Below are 16671 nucleotides of genomic sequence, written 5' to 3' on the forward strand. Positions count from 1 at the left end.
GCCGGAGATCAAAGTTCTGACAGATTTCGAAAACAGGGCCATCCAGCTGGATGGCAATGACCGGGACCGGTCATCACCCCACGTCAAATTTACCGCCCACATCGGTGTGACTTCAGAACGGCGCGCTTCATGACTGCCTTTAAAAGGCGTGCACCTGGCGACCTAAACTTCGAGGTAAATTGTGCTGATGGTGAGGTCGGCACTGCTCTACCAAGTGAGGATCCAGCAGTGCAACATCCATCAGACAACCATGCTGTGAGTGATGTGTCTTATTTCACAGGCCACTGCCATGTACTAATTATCTCCCCTTGCTTTCGCAGGCACATCTGCCAAACAGCCCAGAGAGTCCATGACCCAGGGCCTCCAATCAAGTCACAAAGAAACATCTGGAGGAGGAATCTGGATGCACCCTCCCTGAAGTCCCGTCACAGCGCTCACCCAAACCCTCCACCAGTGCAGAAACAAACACCTTGGTGGGACTTAGCTTTAAAGTGGCCTTGAGATCACAATCTGGTGAGCACATCGTACATTCTGATTGACAGTGGGTGGAGGCAGGGGCTTCCCAGATCCCCGGCACTCGGAGGACTGCTGCAGGCCAGAACGTTGCTGAGTCCAAGTCAGATGATGAGCCTCTGGACTCGGTCATGGCACAGTTGCTGGAGCTGCAAAGGCAAGCTCGGGAACATCAGGAAGGAATGTCCGCTGCACTCCTCAGATTGCAAGACACAATGGAGGAGTCCGCCCATCTTCAGGCTGAGGTGATAACGCCGGCATTGCAGTGGATGTCTTCCATGTTCCCTTGGCGTCAAGTCCTGCAGTAAGTGGCAATTGTGAGCCACCAGGTCCCTAGACATGTGCAGTCATCGGTGACACTGGTTCTCAGTCATCTGCAGGAATGGCAGGCGGCGTCTAAAGATGCTGGGTGTCTCTAGGCGTCAACCAGCCACGGCTCACTGTCGCTCCTGGGCAGCATGTGTGGTAGCTCCTGCTACCCCTTCTTCATGAGGTTGCTGCTCCTGCCTTTGTGCAGCCAGGTGTCTCAGTCGCTCTCTCCTCCATCTTCTATGGTCTCTGTAGGCCATCAGGCAAAAAGCTAGGTCACCAGGATCCATGATCCTGACGTGGTCCTCCTGCAGCATGGGAGAGAGAGAGAGAGACATTGTTATCATGGCTGTACTTAGCATCTTTCCTGGCTCTGTGTGACTGCCCTTTAATGCTTCCCGGAGAGTTCTGGTCACACCTCGGATGGCCAGAGATGAGTGCGCTGCATGGCTGCCCTGTCAACCTGTGACATGGGGGACACTGGCCCAAACCGGGATGCTGAGATTGCAAGAGGCTGTGAGCGCCTCCAGCAGTGACTGCTACATGGCCAGTGTTGGCGAGGAGATTGTACAACCTGTGCAGCCCAACTGCTCTGCGGCCCAATAAAGTGGTGGCGGACTCGAAGTCTGTGCCGGGTTTTGGGGGGGGGGGGGGGGGGGGGGGGGTGGCGGGGGGGGCGTGGAGGGAGGTAGGGTATGGAGTGCTTGGTGGCCCTTTGGTGCCTCTGCGTTGCTTGCTTGGGTGGGCAGGCAAGGAGCCTGACCCCAATCATATCACAGTGGCTGCACCCGATCTGTCTTAGTTGTAGAGGCACAGTCAATTTATGCAGGTGTCCCTAATGCGTGGCCACTTCCCTCACTTACCCTGACCCCCACCTCTATTGTCTGTGTGCGGGATGCAGCGCCAGGGCAGCACTTAACCGCCCCCCCACACCAACAATGGTTGCCTCCGAGGCTGGCCAACACTTGCCCCCGGACAGCCACGCCCCTCAGCAGTCACCTCCGAGGCTGGCCAGCACTTGCCTGGTGCCCCTCGCCCCCCCCCAACCCGCCACCCCCACCACCCCCACCCCCCCACCCCCCGGTGCCCCTGAGGCCTGTAAACAACGGGTGAGCTGTGGAGAACGCTGCTGCTCACCCACCTCAGCTCCCCCAAAGTGAAGGCCGCCAAGTGCACGTCGCCTGCGTTTTGTTGTGAAACACGTCGGCGTGCTTTCCCACCAAGGTGGACGGATGATGCGGCGTGGTTCCAAGAGCCTGGCAGGATGGCCTTCAATTCTATGCTGATGTATGATACTGCAACTTCAAAAACGGTTTATTTTAAACTTCTATGATAAACATTTCAAAGTAAAATTAGACAAACCTACAATGTTGTTTTACATTATTAATGGTCTTGGAATGGGCTGAATATATTTATCTCATTAAATTTTAGATATAATCCATTGCTGTTGTCAAACGTCCTGCTGTAGGCCAGAAGCTTCACAAGCTGAAACGTGGCTGGCCATTGGCGGGCTGAGCGGACGATAATGATTTGCCTTCACGCCGTCATGAAGCAAGTCACGCCATATTTTCTGCACATGCCGCCTATCGCCCCTGCCACCAGTGGGCTCAGAAAATTCCACCCTAGGACTTTTAAAAAGATAAATGAGAAAATTTTTCCATTCTGTGGAAAGCTCCCTGATAAGCTGGAACTTTTTATTAAAAGAAGAGTGTAGTAATTATGGTTTTATTTAGCGTGCAATGAACCTTTATGAATAATACTTGTTAAAGAAGATCATATGATCTGTAGTAACCAGTAGCAGTCAGTGTAGAGATGGGGTTGGAGTTCAAAGCATACGTGTGGTTGCTGCTGTGTATATTGTAAATAAACTTAATGTTTCCACCCAAGAAGTGTCTGCAGATCAACTCTATCGTTAATAGTACAACTCGGCCACCCTACAACAAACTGTCAATGAGGATAAAACAGGATTGAACAGAAGAAATCAAGCTAGAAAGATATCGGTACTGTACATCATCCAGTGATTGTAAGTAACAAGCTCTGTTAGAATTGAAGAAATTATCCCCTCTCAAGATGCCACAATTTGGGAGAATTGATCCTTTTGAACCAGCCACAGACAATTGGTCTCAATACATACAACGCCTCACATTCTCCTTTCAAGCAAATGACATTACGGGGGAAGAGAAGAGGTGAGCAATTCTCTGAGTACTTATGGGAGCAAAACATACAGTCTGATTCAAAGTTTCAGGCACCCAGTGCCCCAGATTCAAAGAATTTTGATGAATTTGTGGACCTCGTGAAGGGTCGCTTTCAAACCAAGCCCTCAGTCACGATGCAAAGGTTCAGGTTTAATGCGCAAAATAGAGCTCCAGGTGAGACAATTGCATGCTACGTGGCAAACATGAAGCAGTCAATGGAACATCGTGAGTTCGGTCCGATTCTGAATGACACGCTCAGAGATCGTTTAGTGTGTGATGTTAAAGTGGACTCTATCCTGAAAAGATTATTGTCCAAAGTGAGCCTGGATTTCAAGAATGCGCTAGAGATAGCACTGGCCATGGAAAGCACAGTAAGAGATTCAAAGCAATACAGGGTGTGCAAAATGGCACTGTCCTCCACATCGGGCTGGAAATCTCAACCGAAAGAGGCATAAAAAAGCGAGACTCTGCTGAGGAGCGGGGAACAGACTCCACTGGCCGAAGAATAAAGGAAAATAATTTAGCAGCGAAATTGAAGAATAATTTTAATAGAGGTGGAAACAATCAGTCTTTTGGCGATTGACAGTTTAAAAAAATCGAGTGCCACTATTGTCACAGAAATGGAAATATGATGAGGCGATGCAAGGAAAGATTCAAGAAGGTTTGTAAACAAAAGAAGAAGCCCAATTAAATCTATAATGAGGAAGAGCCTGAAACAACAAATCCTGACACATACTCATTGTTTAATCTGAAAGTTGGAAAGACAGAACCAATATTTGTCTCAGTGAAAGTAAATGGCAAACCTGTTAGAATAAAAGTGGACATGGGAGCTTCCACCACAGTAACTGGGGATCATACCTTCAGACATTTGAATAATGCTGAACAGCAATTAAGTTTAAAAGAAACAGCCGCCAAGCTAACAGCATATATGGGTGAAGATATTCAAGTAAAAGGCATAAGCACAGTAACTGTCCATTATAGAAGCAAATAGGCAAAGCTACCCTTGATGGTGGTAGCAGGTGAAGGGTCAAGCCCCCTGGGGTGAAATTGGTTAAAGGAGATTAAGTTGGAATGGATTGAAATCCTCTAGTTGAGAGCAAGTGGGCTACAGGGTTACTTAGAAAGTACGGCACCATCTTTATGGATGAGCTGGGGAAAATCCAGGGCCGGCAGGCCAATATTCATGTGGATCCAGAAGCAACCCCTCAATTCATGAAGGCAAGACCAGTGCCATATGCCCTGAGAGAAAAAGTTGACATTGAACTGAACAGACTAGAGAAACCGGGCGTTATATGTTCAGCTTTCAGAATGGGCAGTACCCATAGTCCCCATCCTTAAACCCGACCAAAGTGTCTGAATTTGTGGAGACTACAAACTGAGGATTAATAAAGTAGCTAAGCTAAGCAGGTAACCCATTCCAAAAATCCAAGACCTGTAAGCCAAGCTGGCAGGAGGGACAATGTACACAAAGCTTGACATGAGTCATGCTTATCAACAATTACAATTGGATAATGCCTCCTGGGAATTTGTCACAATTAATACCCACAAAGGGTTGTACCAATATACACCATTGCCTTTTCTCTCCTCCGCTGGTGCCATATTTCACAGAACATGGAAAGCTTACTGCAGGGATTGCCCCAGGTTGTAGTCTATTTAGACAATGTATTGGTGACAGGATTTACTGAAAAAGAGCATTTGACAAACTTAGAAGAAGTCTTAAAATGTTTCTTGCAAACTGGAGTGCATTTAAAAAACGAAAAGTACACGTTCCAAGTGAGCGATGTACCCTATTTGGGTCATTCACAGGGCCTCCACCTGGTTGAGGAGAAAGTGAGAGCCATAAGAGAGGCACCTGCGCCAAAGTACGCCTCAGAGCTCAAATCATTCCTAGGAATGATTGGGCAGTTCTTACCCAATTTGCCTACAGTGCTGGTCTCCCTGCATTCTCTACGCGAAAAGAACCAACGTTGGTCTTGGGAGGCAACCCAGAAAGAAGCTTTCATAAAGGTGAAACAATTGTTGCACTCGTCCAATCTGTTAGTGCATTATGATCAGACAAAAGAACTGAAATGTGATGCATCTCCGTACGGAGTGGGAGCAGTGCTCTCTAATTGGATGGTTGACGGCACGGAACGGCCAATAGGTTACATATCAAGAACGCTCACCACAGTGGAAAAGGGATACTCACAGATAGAAAAAGAAGGCCTGTTCATCATCTTTGGTGTCAAGAAATTTCACCAGTACGCACATAGCCGCCATTTTACAATCATTTCAGACCACAAACCATTGTTAGGGTTGTTTAGCGAGGACAAGGCTATACCACTCCTAGCCTCAGCAAGGATACAATGATGGGCCTTAAGTCTGGCAGCATACGGATACATTTTCGCACTTAGGCCTCGCAATCAAATCCCAAGCGCCGATGCCCTTAGTCATTTGCCTTTACAAGAAAATGATGAGCACACCCCAGTTCCACAGCAAGTTGTTTTATTGTTAAATTTCTTAGATTCCTCGCCGGTATGTGCTTGAAAAATCAGAGACTGGACAAGTCGGGACCCAGTCCTATTTCAGGAATGAGAACAAGTGTTACCTGCTTAGTCACAGGCGACTGTATCTGATGACATGAAACCATACTTCAGCAGAAGACATGAAATAACCAGCCAGGATGGTGGGGAGCACGAGTGATAGCTCCTCCAAAGGGAAGGGACCACTTTTAATTGAACTACGCAGTGCCCATCCAGGAATTTCCCAAATGAAGGCCATATCACACAACTATCTATGGTGGCCTGGGATGGATGGCGAAATAAAAAGTTTAGTAAAGCAATGTGTGCAATGTCAGCAACTGCAAAAGTTGCCAATGACAGCTCTATTACACCCCTGGGAGTGGCCAGGTAGACCCTGGGTGCAGTTACACATTGACTACGTTGGAACTTTCCTGGGAACAATGTTTCCGCTCATTTTCGATGCCCATTCAAAATGGTTGGACATGTATGAGGTGAAGTCACCATTGGTTGCTACAATTATGAAACTACGTCAGAGTTTTGTCAATCATGGACCATCAGAAGTAGTTGTTTCTGATAACGGCACGGAATTTATGAGTGCTGAGTTTCAACTGTTTATCAGCCTCAACGATATCTCTCATGTGAAAGCTGCACCATACCACCCTTCCTCAAATGGACTAGCCGAATGGGCGGTTCAAACATTCAAGACAGGCATGAAAAAGCTAACTGGCAACCCTTGGCAATCAAGCTAGCACGCTTTCTTTTTCATTACAGGATTGCCCCTCATACAACAACAGGTGTCGCACCTGCGGAGTTATTGTTGAAACACCATCTCAGGACAAGATTGAGGCTCATAATGCCGAATTTAGAGAGGAAGTTGGAAAGGAGTCAGGAAAGCCAGAAAACTAGACACAACTGGCATAGTCATGAGAGGAAATTTACCGTGGGAGAGCCGGTATACTTGAAAGATTTCGGGGAAGGACCAATGTGATTACCGGGTGAAATATATACGGTGACCAGGTCTCTATTATACCAAGTGGAGGTGGAAGATCAGATCATTCATAAACATGTGGACCATTTAAGGAAGAGAGACAAATCACCAAGTTTTGATTCCACCAGTGATCATGATCGGGTCTGCATTTCCTGTTGAGGACACTCAACCCAGGACCGACATGTCTGAAGTTCCTGTAAGAGTTGAAGATACAGAACTGCAAGTGCCCACCGAAGCAGCTAATGTTCAGGCAACTCCGGAAAAGGAGGTTCCTGACAAAGAATCTGAAATTGTGGAGCTGCGACATTCCACACGTACCAGGAAACCACCTGAAAGACTGGATTTGTAAATTCCTCACCCAATGTAAATATTATGTTGCCTTGAAAAATATGTAATTGTAAATGTACATATTTATAGCTGAGTTAAAGGGGGAGGAATGTAGTAATTATGGTTTTATTTAGTTGCAATGTACCTTTAAGAATAATACTTGTTAAGGAAGATCACATAATCTGTAGTAACCAATAGAAATCAATGTAGTGATAGAGTTGGAGTTTAAAGCACACGTGTAGTTGCTGCTGAGTATATTGTAAATAAACTTAATGTTTCCACCCAAGAAGTGTCTACAGGTCAACTCTGTCATCAATATTACAACTCGGCCACCCTACAACAGAGAGAAAACATGGAAATTGGAAATCTGAATTTTTTTTTTACTCGTTCATGGGATGTGGGTGTCGCTGGCTGGGCCAGCATTTATTGCCCATTCCTAGTTGCCCTTGAGAAGGTGGTGGTGAGCTGCCTTCTTGAGCCGCGGCAGTCCATGTGGTGTAGGTAAACCCACAGTGCTGTTAGGGAGGGAGATCCAGGGCTTTGACCCAGCGACAGCGAAGGAACGGCGACATCTTCCCAAGTCAGGATGGTGAGTGACTTGATGGGGAAATTCCAACACAATTTTGTGGTACCTGTAGTACAAAGCAGATCAAGCATTGTGTATAAGGGGGGAAAAAAAAACTTCTTAGCTTTATAACTGAATGAAGAGGTATTTCCTGCACTTACATTGCTTTCTAATGTTGACCAGCTCACTGAGAACTTCCTGTATTTTCAAATTTTATTTCTGCAATTTTTCTTATTTTGTACAGCGTTCTTTTAAAGCTCCGAGCACATGAAAGAACAATAGCTTAGAATGGTATCACACTCACATCAATAATGTTATTTATTCCTCTTCCAAAAAAATAGATGAACACTCTCCCAGGAATTATTGCTTGCAACACCAGCTTGTGAACATTCAATGTGTTCATTTGACACAGTTTTGTCTGTGACTGTAACCTGTTTCTTTTTAAATAGGTTAATGTGTCTGTTAAAATAGTAAATAAAGACATGTTACAATAAATGAATGCATATTAATATCCTGAATAGTAATATCCAGGCTTGCCTTGCTATTAAAAGAGTTACAGACAACTGAAAAATTGCACCATGTCATTTATCTTTCTTCAGGCCTTACTGATGACGATAAGTAGGCATAACCCTCTTCGTCCTTTCAGCCTGGCAGACACTGTCTTCTGAGGACATTTTCAAATACATTTTGGCTAATGAAGGTGAGGCAGGGAGGACACAGCATTGCTTCGATCACTGTTGATGTGAAGTAAAAAATTGTTGAAGGTAAATCCGGTAAAAATCAGTGAGTCATCAAAATGAGCCACACCTTCCAACCCAAGAAAAATGAGGATGAACATACTTCCCAAATGGAATCCGGCAATTCCTCTGCTCATGGTTTTAACTGTTTCTACAGACACCATACCTGGAAATGCCATTTATTAAAGTCAACTACAGACCAACTTTTAGAATAAGTTACTATTCTAGTTCATTGGATTAAATTGGATTTCCCCTGCTGAAGTTCATTAGCTTTGCAGTGAATCTGGCATAATGTAAATCATGGCATGAAATTAACAGTGTTAATGTCACCAAAATAGGAACATAGGACGTAGGAACATAGGAACAGGAGTAGGCCATTCAGCCCATTGAGCCTGATCCATCATTCAATTCGATCATGGCTGATCATCTACCTCAATACCACTTTCCCGCATTATCTCCATATCCCTTGATGTCATTTGTCTCCAGAAATCTATCAATTTCTGACTTGGAACATGCTCAATGACTGAGCTTCAACATCCCTCTGGAGTAGAGAATTTCAATGATTCACCACCCTCTGAGTGAAGAATTTGCCCCTCATCTCAGTCTTAAGTGGCCTATCCCTTATCCTGAGATTATATCCCTTGGTGTCAGATTCAGCAACTAGGGAAAACATCTTATCTACATCCACCCTGTCATGCCTGTAAGAATTTTGTAAGTCTCAATGAGATCATCTCTCATTCTTCGAAACTCTTAGGAATACAGACCCAATCTCCGCGATTTCTCCTCATAAAACAATCCTGCCATCCCAGGGCTTAATCTGGTGAACCTCCGTTGCACTCCCTCTATGGCAAATATATCCTTCCTTAGGTAAAGGGACCAAAACTGTGCACAATACTCCAGGTGAGGTCTCAGCAAGGCTCTATATAACTGCAGAAATGCATCCTTACTCCTATACTCAAATCCTCTTGCGATGAAGACCAACATATCATTTACCTTCCTAATTGCTTGCTGCATCTGCGTGCTAGCTTTTAGTGACTCATGAACAAGGATGCCCAGGTCCCTTTGGACGCCCACACTTCCCAACCTCTCACCATTTAAGAAATACTCTGCCTTCTTGTTTTTTCTAACAAAGTGGATAACATGAATAAAATACATGCTATCTGCATCTATGTGTGTGTGTGTGTGTGTGTGTGTGTGTGTGCATATATACATATTATACATATATATTTGTCTATATCTCTGTATATTTGTGCATGTTTGTGTAAATATCCATATACATATCTGTGGAGAGAGCAGTGGATGCTCAGTTGCTGAGTATATTCAGGTCAGAGATTGATAGATTTTTTTGTATACTAAGTAATATGGGGATATGCAAGAAGGTGTAGCTAAGGTAGAAGCTGGCATGATTTTATTGAATGGCAGAACAGGCTTGAGGAGGCAAATGGCCTACTCCTGCTCCTATTCCTTGTGGATAGGTGTCATGTGTGTATATGCGTATGAATCTGTGTATACATATCTATCTATTGCAATCATGATTGAAAACTCCAGCCAATATTTTGTCCTCCTTAAGCCAGGAGAATTGAGGCCAATTGCAGCTTGCCAACAGCTGCCCTATCAGCGATCCGCTAACTGCAACAAACCAGGAATCAACCCTGGGACCTTTGCAGCCTGCTCCAACCAGCTGAGCCATCAGGGAACCATCTGTGGCTTTTTAAAAGGCCTGATAAAACAACTGGAAACAAATATTGAAAGAATATGTTAACCAGCCAGGAAATGTGTACGAGTGAAGCTACAGCTGCTACGGCAGTACCCAATCATCCTGCCACCTGTTCTCACTTAATCCTACACATTATGGTGGAACAAGAGCACTGAAATGAGCTTTTGCAGTTAACAATTTCCAAATTTAAATAACATTAATAGCACCAGATCTTGCCTGTCCTGTTATTTGCCATTTCTCATTTTTACACAATATTTTCTTCAGCGCTAGAAGCTGCAATATTTATGAAGCAGAAGCTAAAATGGCAGCGCTAACAGATGAGAGGCAAATTATGAAGTAGAAGTATAAATTCTTCGTCTTTGGTGTATAATGTGACTTCAAATAAAATCAGGGTAAATCTAATCTGAAATGCTTTTGCCTCCCATAATTAGATAGCTTGTCATTCAATTCACTTATGTTTCTGGGGAAAGAAATACTCTTTGATGAGAGTATTGATATTCGATACTGCAACTTCAAAAACGGTTTATTTTAAACTTCTATGATAAACATTTCAAAGTAAAATTAGACAAACCTACAATGTTGTTTCACATTAATAATGGCCTTGGAATGGGCTGAATATATTTATCTCATTAAATTTTAGACCTAATCCATTGCTGTTGTCAAACGTCCTGCTGTAGGCCAGAGGCTTCACAAGCTGAAATTTCGAAATGTTATCCTGTGACTGAATTCTTTAAGACTGGCTTTCATTTCATTTTTAGTAGATTAATTCCTCATGCACCACGACATTGTAAAACCTATTCCGTTATAGGGCAATTTGCACCACAGGCGTTTAATTCACAACTTCAAGTTTGTTTTGTTACGTTTACTCCTTGACACCAATAAATTTGCTCTGCTGTTGTAACACCGCATCGATTGGAGCAAAGGTAATGCCTCCCCCATCCCACACCAGCCCCCACCCCAACAAAAAAACTTCAGCAGATTAAAATATAATCAGGGTAGGTGCTTAACCTATGATAAAATAACATTAAGGGCAGAACTTTGACCTCGGTGGGCAGGCTCAGCTGGGGCGGGAGGTGGTGCTCTGCCCCGCGATCGAGGCCGGAAGGTGATTTCACGCTAGTGGGCCAATTAAGGCCCGCCCAGTGTGAAGTGCAAGCGGCTGTACTCAGTGCACGCTTGAGAATCCCCCGGAGGCACAGAGCTTCCTCAGGGAGATTCTCCAGTGTGCACTGAGTACTGAGCTGCCTCAGGGAGATGAAGAGTTTTCATAGAAAATAATAAAGATCTGAAAAATGTTATAAGACATGTCCCCTCATGTGACTCTGTCACATGAGTAGGGACATGTTATAAGTATTAAAAAAAAAATTTCAAAGTTATTTCTATTTGATGTTGGAAACCTCATCCCGTCGGTGGATGAGGTTTCCAAAAAATTGCAAAGGTCGCTTGGCCTTTCCACCCACCCGCCAACTGTTAGGTTGAACGGGCAGTGAAAAATTTACATTAATTGATACTTTAATGGCCTTAATAGGTCTTTTAATTGTTGGCGGTCATGCTGCCGATTCCCTTGTGTGCCCGCCGACCAAACTATCGTCTGACTACTTGTGGACGCTCACCCACCTGCTGAGGTGAAAATTCTGCCCTAAGTGTCTGCTTTGCTGTAGCCTGACTACAAACCTGCTTTTCTTTATATAATCGCCTCCAGAGCTTCATTCAAAACAGCATTCATGTTAAAACTATTCACCAAAGGCTGTTGGGCAAAGTGAGGGGCAAAGTGTTCTCTCAATTATAGGTTAACTTGTCTCGACTGACTTGGTCTGTTATATCTCCGTGTGAGGACAATGAAATTAGATAGCAGAAGACAGCAAACAAGCATATTAATGATCAGAACTATTCCTTGTTGCATGAATTATTCATTAATGAAAACTAAAAGCAACTGTGGTGGTTTCTTTTAATATCCCACTCTTTAAAATGCTGGCATTGGTGAAAATATATGCATGTAGCAATAGGAGGAGGAGTAAACTCAAAGGCCAGAAAATTCCCTCTTATTAACGACATGATAAAATCTAATTTACACACTTGTGGATTTTACAATTTTCCAACTTTGTTTTTAATAATGATTGGCACTCTCTCATTTCAACCGTGCTAAAATTCGATGCATTAAATCTCAGATTCTATGTGTTCACAATAGATTATTATTATAGTATTATCATTCGGAAGTTTTTGCTGTCTTGGCTCTACCAATCGGAATTCTCCACTAACAGGAATTTCTGATATCCCCCTAATACAAATCGCCACTTTTATCAAGCAGAAGCAATCACAGTTGTCCAGAAACAGAAATACCTGGAAAAACTCAGCAGGTCTGGCAGCAACGGCGGAGGAGAGCACAGTTGACGTTTCGAGTCCACTGTGCTCTCCTCCGCCAATGCTGCAAGACCTGCTGAGCTTTTACAGGTATTTCTGTTTCTGTTTTTGTTTTGGATTTCCAGCATCCGCAGTTTTTTGCTGTTATACAGTTATCCAGAACCCGCGCCTGTGTAGTGTGTTATTTTATCCTTTAATTTATGTTTTAAAGTGCTGTTGAAGATTGGAAGTAACAAGAATGCTGTTCTTCACTTCCTGAGCACTTGCACATCACTTCATGCTACAGGTATTCCTTTGGTAAATGAAACTCCCCGTTAAGCGGCATTTTTGAGTAAACGGCCCACCCGTTACCCATGGTATGCCGGATAATAAAGATTTCACTGTACTTGGCTGGAAATTAGATGAATCCCAGTGACGTGAATTTAAGTTATATTTAGCCACAAAAAAAAAGAGGCTAAATACACACAGAGAGCCAGAGAAGGGCAAAGACAAAAACACCTGGTTTTAAGGGCTTGGGATGAAAATAATCGATCAAATGTCACTCTTCCCTCCTCAAATGCATTTGTACTTTAGGTTGTCCAAAGAAAACCGAGACGCTTTCAGACACGAGTGCTTTCAAACTCAGGGAGCAATATTGGGAATGTGCAAAAGCAATGGGAAAATGGTCTGGCGTGTTGACTCTCTGTATAAAATAAGTTGATCAGAGATTTAACATTGTGTAGAAAAGAAGCTGATAAATAGGCTCATTATCTCAGCAACAGACTTACTGAATGGCGATGGAAATCCTTGGAATTGTGTTTGACCCACCTCCCTCCTCATCCTTTGGGAGTTATTTTAATGCTGACTGTCACAATGGGGAGCTGTCATATTCCAGTGAACTGCTCTCTCTCTCTCTTTCTCTTACTCGGACTGTATTGAGGTTTCTCCTGACAGTTTTGATGTCTCACTATAGCGAAGGGGGGGGCGGGGGGATAAAAAAAATAAACGAGCTATGCATTTGGAAAGCAGATGACCTTTGTGACAGAGACTAACAGGTGATTCTCTCCCCCCGCCCCACTCCAGTTAGCAAGCTTTGGTTCGATTTCCTCGCCCTGCAGATTTTGCACATTTTGTTTACAGGGTCGGCTACGCTTTGTAAACGGGTGCAGAGAATCTGTTTTGTCCTCATTTTCCCCTCTATTGTATTCCGATCAGCAGGAAACGGAGTGTTTTACTGACGGAGATCCCTAACGGTCTTCCGTAGAGAAAAAAAGGAGAATCTATTGTCGTGAGCTGGTAAATTCAACGGACTGTCGGAGCAGGAATGGGCTTTCTCACTTTATTTAACTGGATCAATTAGTAGGAAAGGCGGGGAGCAGGACAAGACTGCTTTGCTGCTTGTTTGGGTGTACAGGCAGGAAAGACAGAACTAACACCTCGCCTTACCAGCTCAGTGTGCCTCAGCCTGGCCACTCTTGCTAATTGTGACTAACCTGTAACCTCTCCTGATCAGTAAGTGGCCTCAGGAGGTCGCGGCGTCTCTGCCACTCACTTGGGCTGTACCGGTTTCTTTGCTGCACACCCCAACACTCTTGGCATTCAACTCTTGTTGAGTGGCGAGGGGACAAACCAACGCAGGGGACTATTAAAGCTGGAAAACAGAAAGACAGGGACCCTCTTCTGGACTTACTGAAGGCTTCAGAATACATTGCGTCACAGACCAGGGGAGGAAGAGAACATTTTGGTTCTTTGAAACCCGTGACAGCACAGTTTTTGTTGTGTCTGGGTGTGAGCACCCAGATTGTTTTCAGTGCCTGTCAAGACTATTTGCTGGCTGGAGCTGTCAGGAATTCCCCTGAGACAGATGGATGGATGGGGTACAACTAGGGAGGCTTGTAGGTGACTCTGCACATCTGTGAGGTGCCAAACCACCTGCTGTACGTGCCTGGCAGGTTGCATCCTGATTGTTGTTTAGAAGGTAACCTCGTCATCCTGTTTGAGTGAGGCTTGAGTGTGTGTTTTTGTGCCTATGTGCAGCAGCTCCAAGTCTGAGCTCCTCAGCAAGTGACTCACACACTTAAAAGACGAAAGCGATCCGTGCATCGCCCTGTGAGTTCCACCTTTCGCTAACTCTTGTTTCTACCACTTTGACACACACACACAGACACAGACTCAGACACGTAACGAAGTCGCAAGAGTTCAGACGGCAGCAACATGTCAGGCTCCGGTAGGAAGGAATTCGATGTCAAGCACATACTGCGGCTTCGCTGGAAGCTGTTCAACCACCCACCCTCCAGCTCAGGCGGGACCGGGGGCTGCCTCCAGCACCAGCAGCAGCAGCAGCAGCAGGAGGACAGCTTTGAGCACTGGGGGAGCAGCCAGAACAGGTTGAAGAATCACAGTCACGACAGGGCGAGCCCCTGGAAAAAAAGCAGCGCCCTCAATGGCATCCTGGCTCCGGGACACAGCAGAGGTGGCACCTTGGAGTGCCAGCCACAGCAACGCACTGTCTTCTATGTGGAGACGCTGGAAGAAGTGCCCAGGTTGGAGTTTACCAGGGAGAGCTCGACAACGTTGGAAGAGGTGAAGAAGGAATTGCTGACCACTGACTGTTGCGAGGGGACAGGTGACGGATGCCTGCACAGGTATAGCCCCAGCTTTCCACCTCTAAAAGTAACTTTAGGACAGAATTCCAGTTGTTTATATGTGCTGCGTCTTGCATCCAAACTATTTGAAATGTAATGGGTAGAGTGCCTGTGTTTAACATGCATCTTCTTAACAATAATTTTGAGAAAACGCTAACAGCAACTACAGCCCTGAAAAGAGATACATCTCCTCGGGCTTAACTGCGGAACACCTTAAAAAAAAACATTTTTAAATGCTCTGTTCATGATAGGCATGTGTCTTAGATATAGTCCAGCAGTAATATTTGTAACACATAATGTGAATCGTCAGTCGTAAAAATAAATGAGCACAGGTTGCCATAGCAAAATATACAAACACACCCACACACATCCCCAAACACGCACACACACACACACACGCGGGTCCACACAAACATACACACACACACTCCCCCTCCCCAACCCCCCTCCCCCACACACACTCCCACACACAAATACACTCCCCCCTCCCCCACACAAACACCCCTCCCCACACATACACACACCTCCTACCCATACACAAACACCCTTCTCCACCCACAACCACACACACACACACACAAACACCCCTCCCCACACATACACACACCTCCTACCCATACACAAACACCCTTCTCCACCCACAACCACATGCACACACACACACACACAAACACCCCTCCCCACACATGCACATACCTCCCCCCACACACACAAACACCCCTAGCACCCCTCCCACCCACATGGGCACAGTCACCAAGGCATTTATTTTGATTCCTATCCATCAATGAATTCTGGATTTAGAATACTTCCTTTGATTGCATTAAATCCAATTGACTATTTACTGGGCATTTTTCCCAGGGAGGAAGGGACATCAGTCTGGGCTGTCTTCCATGTGTCTAATGATCAGTTTCATTGCAGCTGTGGTGGAGATGTGCAAGTTGGTCTCATGGTGCTTTCCTGGTCTGGATTGATGAAGAAGTCCGAGGAAGGGAGAATAAAGTGCAAAAGGGAGAATCCTCACCCTCACCTCTTACTTCCCCAGCCCCCCAAAAAAAGACTTCTCTTCCTAATTCTACTGTCTGCATTACAAAATGTTACCCAGAGAGCAATTGTCCTTGGGTAACTCATTTGTGCGCCAAGTGCCTAGTACTCATCTCGGAGTCTAGATGGTGGCTGCTCAACTGTGGGAGATTTTCTAATCATGCCTAATTGTGTCCTGGTTCAGTGCCCCTGCAAATATCCAGCAGAGATCAGTAGAGGTGAACCAGGATCAGGTACTTGGTTTCATTATCTTTTATCTCCCACCTCCACAGATCACTCCAAACACTGTGTTCCTATTGATCCTCCAGTGAATTCAACACAAAACAAAGATCAATCCTAAGCCAATCTATCCTGCATTTGGTACCACCCCATACACAGCATTTAACCATTGAGGAACTTAAACTCTCACCATAAAAAGCAGTCAAAGAATGGTATCATAGAATGGCTACAGCACTGAAGGAGGCCATTCAGCCCATTATGTCCATGTCCATGTAATACATCTAAAAGGGGCTGTACAGTATTATCTAACTTTCTATATGGTCCAATAGTAAAAGTACTGACAGGAGTTTGCCATCAAATACCTAAATATGTACCTTGCAGTTCACACTGCATTCAACATTGTGCATTTTTATCCATGGGCTTTTACTCCTATTTAAGTCATGTATAACTTTTTTAAAATATCTACTTATGCAGAGAATTGATTGAGAGGAGAAAGGGAGAATTACCTCATCTGTTTGAATTTTCTCTTAAGGAGATGTGTATTAAAAGCACATTTAATTCCTTTTTTTACAGG

The 16671-nt window shown here is 44.7% G+C and overlaps 1 protein-coding gene across 1 annotated transcript in view; it reads left to right on the plus strand.

Annotated features, from left to right (window-relative positions):
* Window positions 1–14406: 14406 nt before the first annotated feature.
* The window catches only part of LOC144683094 (kelch-like protein 1), a 386264-nt gene continuing 383999 nt past the window's right edge, over window positions 14407–16671 (plus strand). The window contains exon 1 of the mRNA XM_078546112.1: window positions 14407–14837. Within this exon, the coding sequence (XP_078402238.1) occupies window positions 14407–14837 (431 nt within the window). The remainder of the gene's footprint in view (window positions 14838–16671) is intronic.

This window comes from Cetorhinus maximus, chromosome 7, assembly GCF_964194155.1.
Source record: "Cetorhinus maximus chromosome 7, sCetMax3.hap1.1, whole genome shotgun sequence".
In the NCBI taxonomy this organism is placed as follows: domain Eukaryota; kingdom Metazoa; phylum Chordata; class Chondrichthyes; order Lamniformes; family Cetorhinidae; genus Cetorhinus; species Cetorhinus maximus.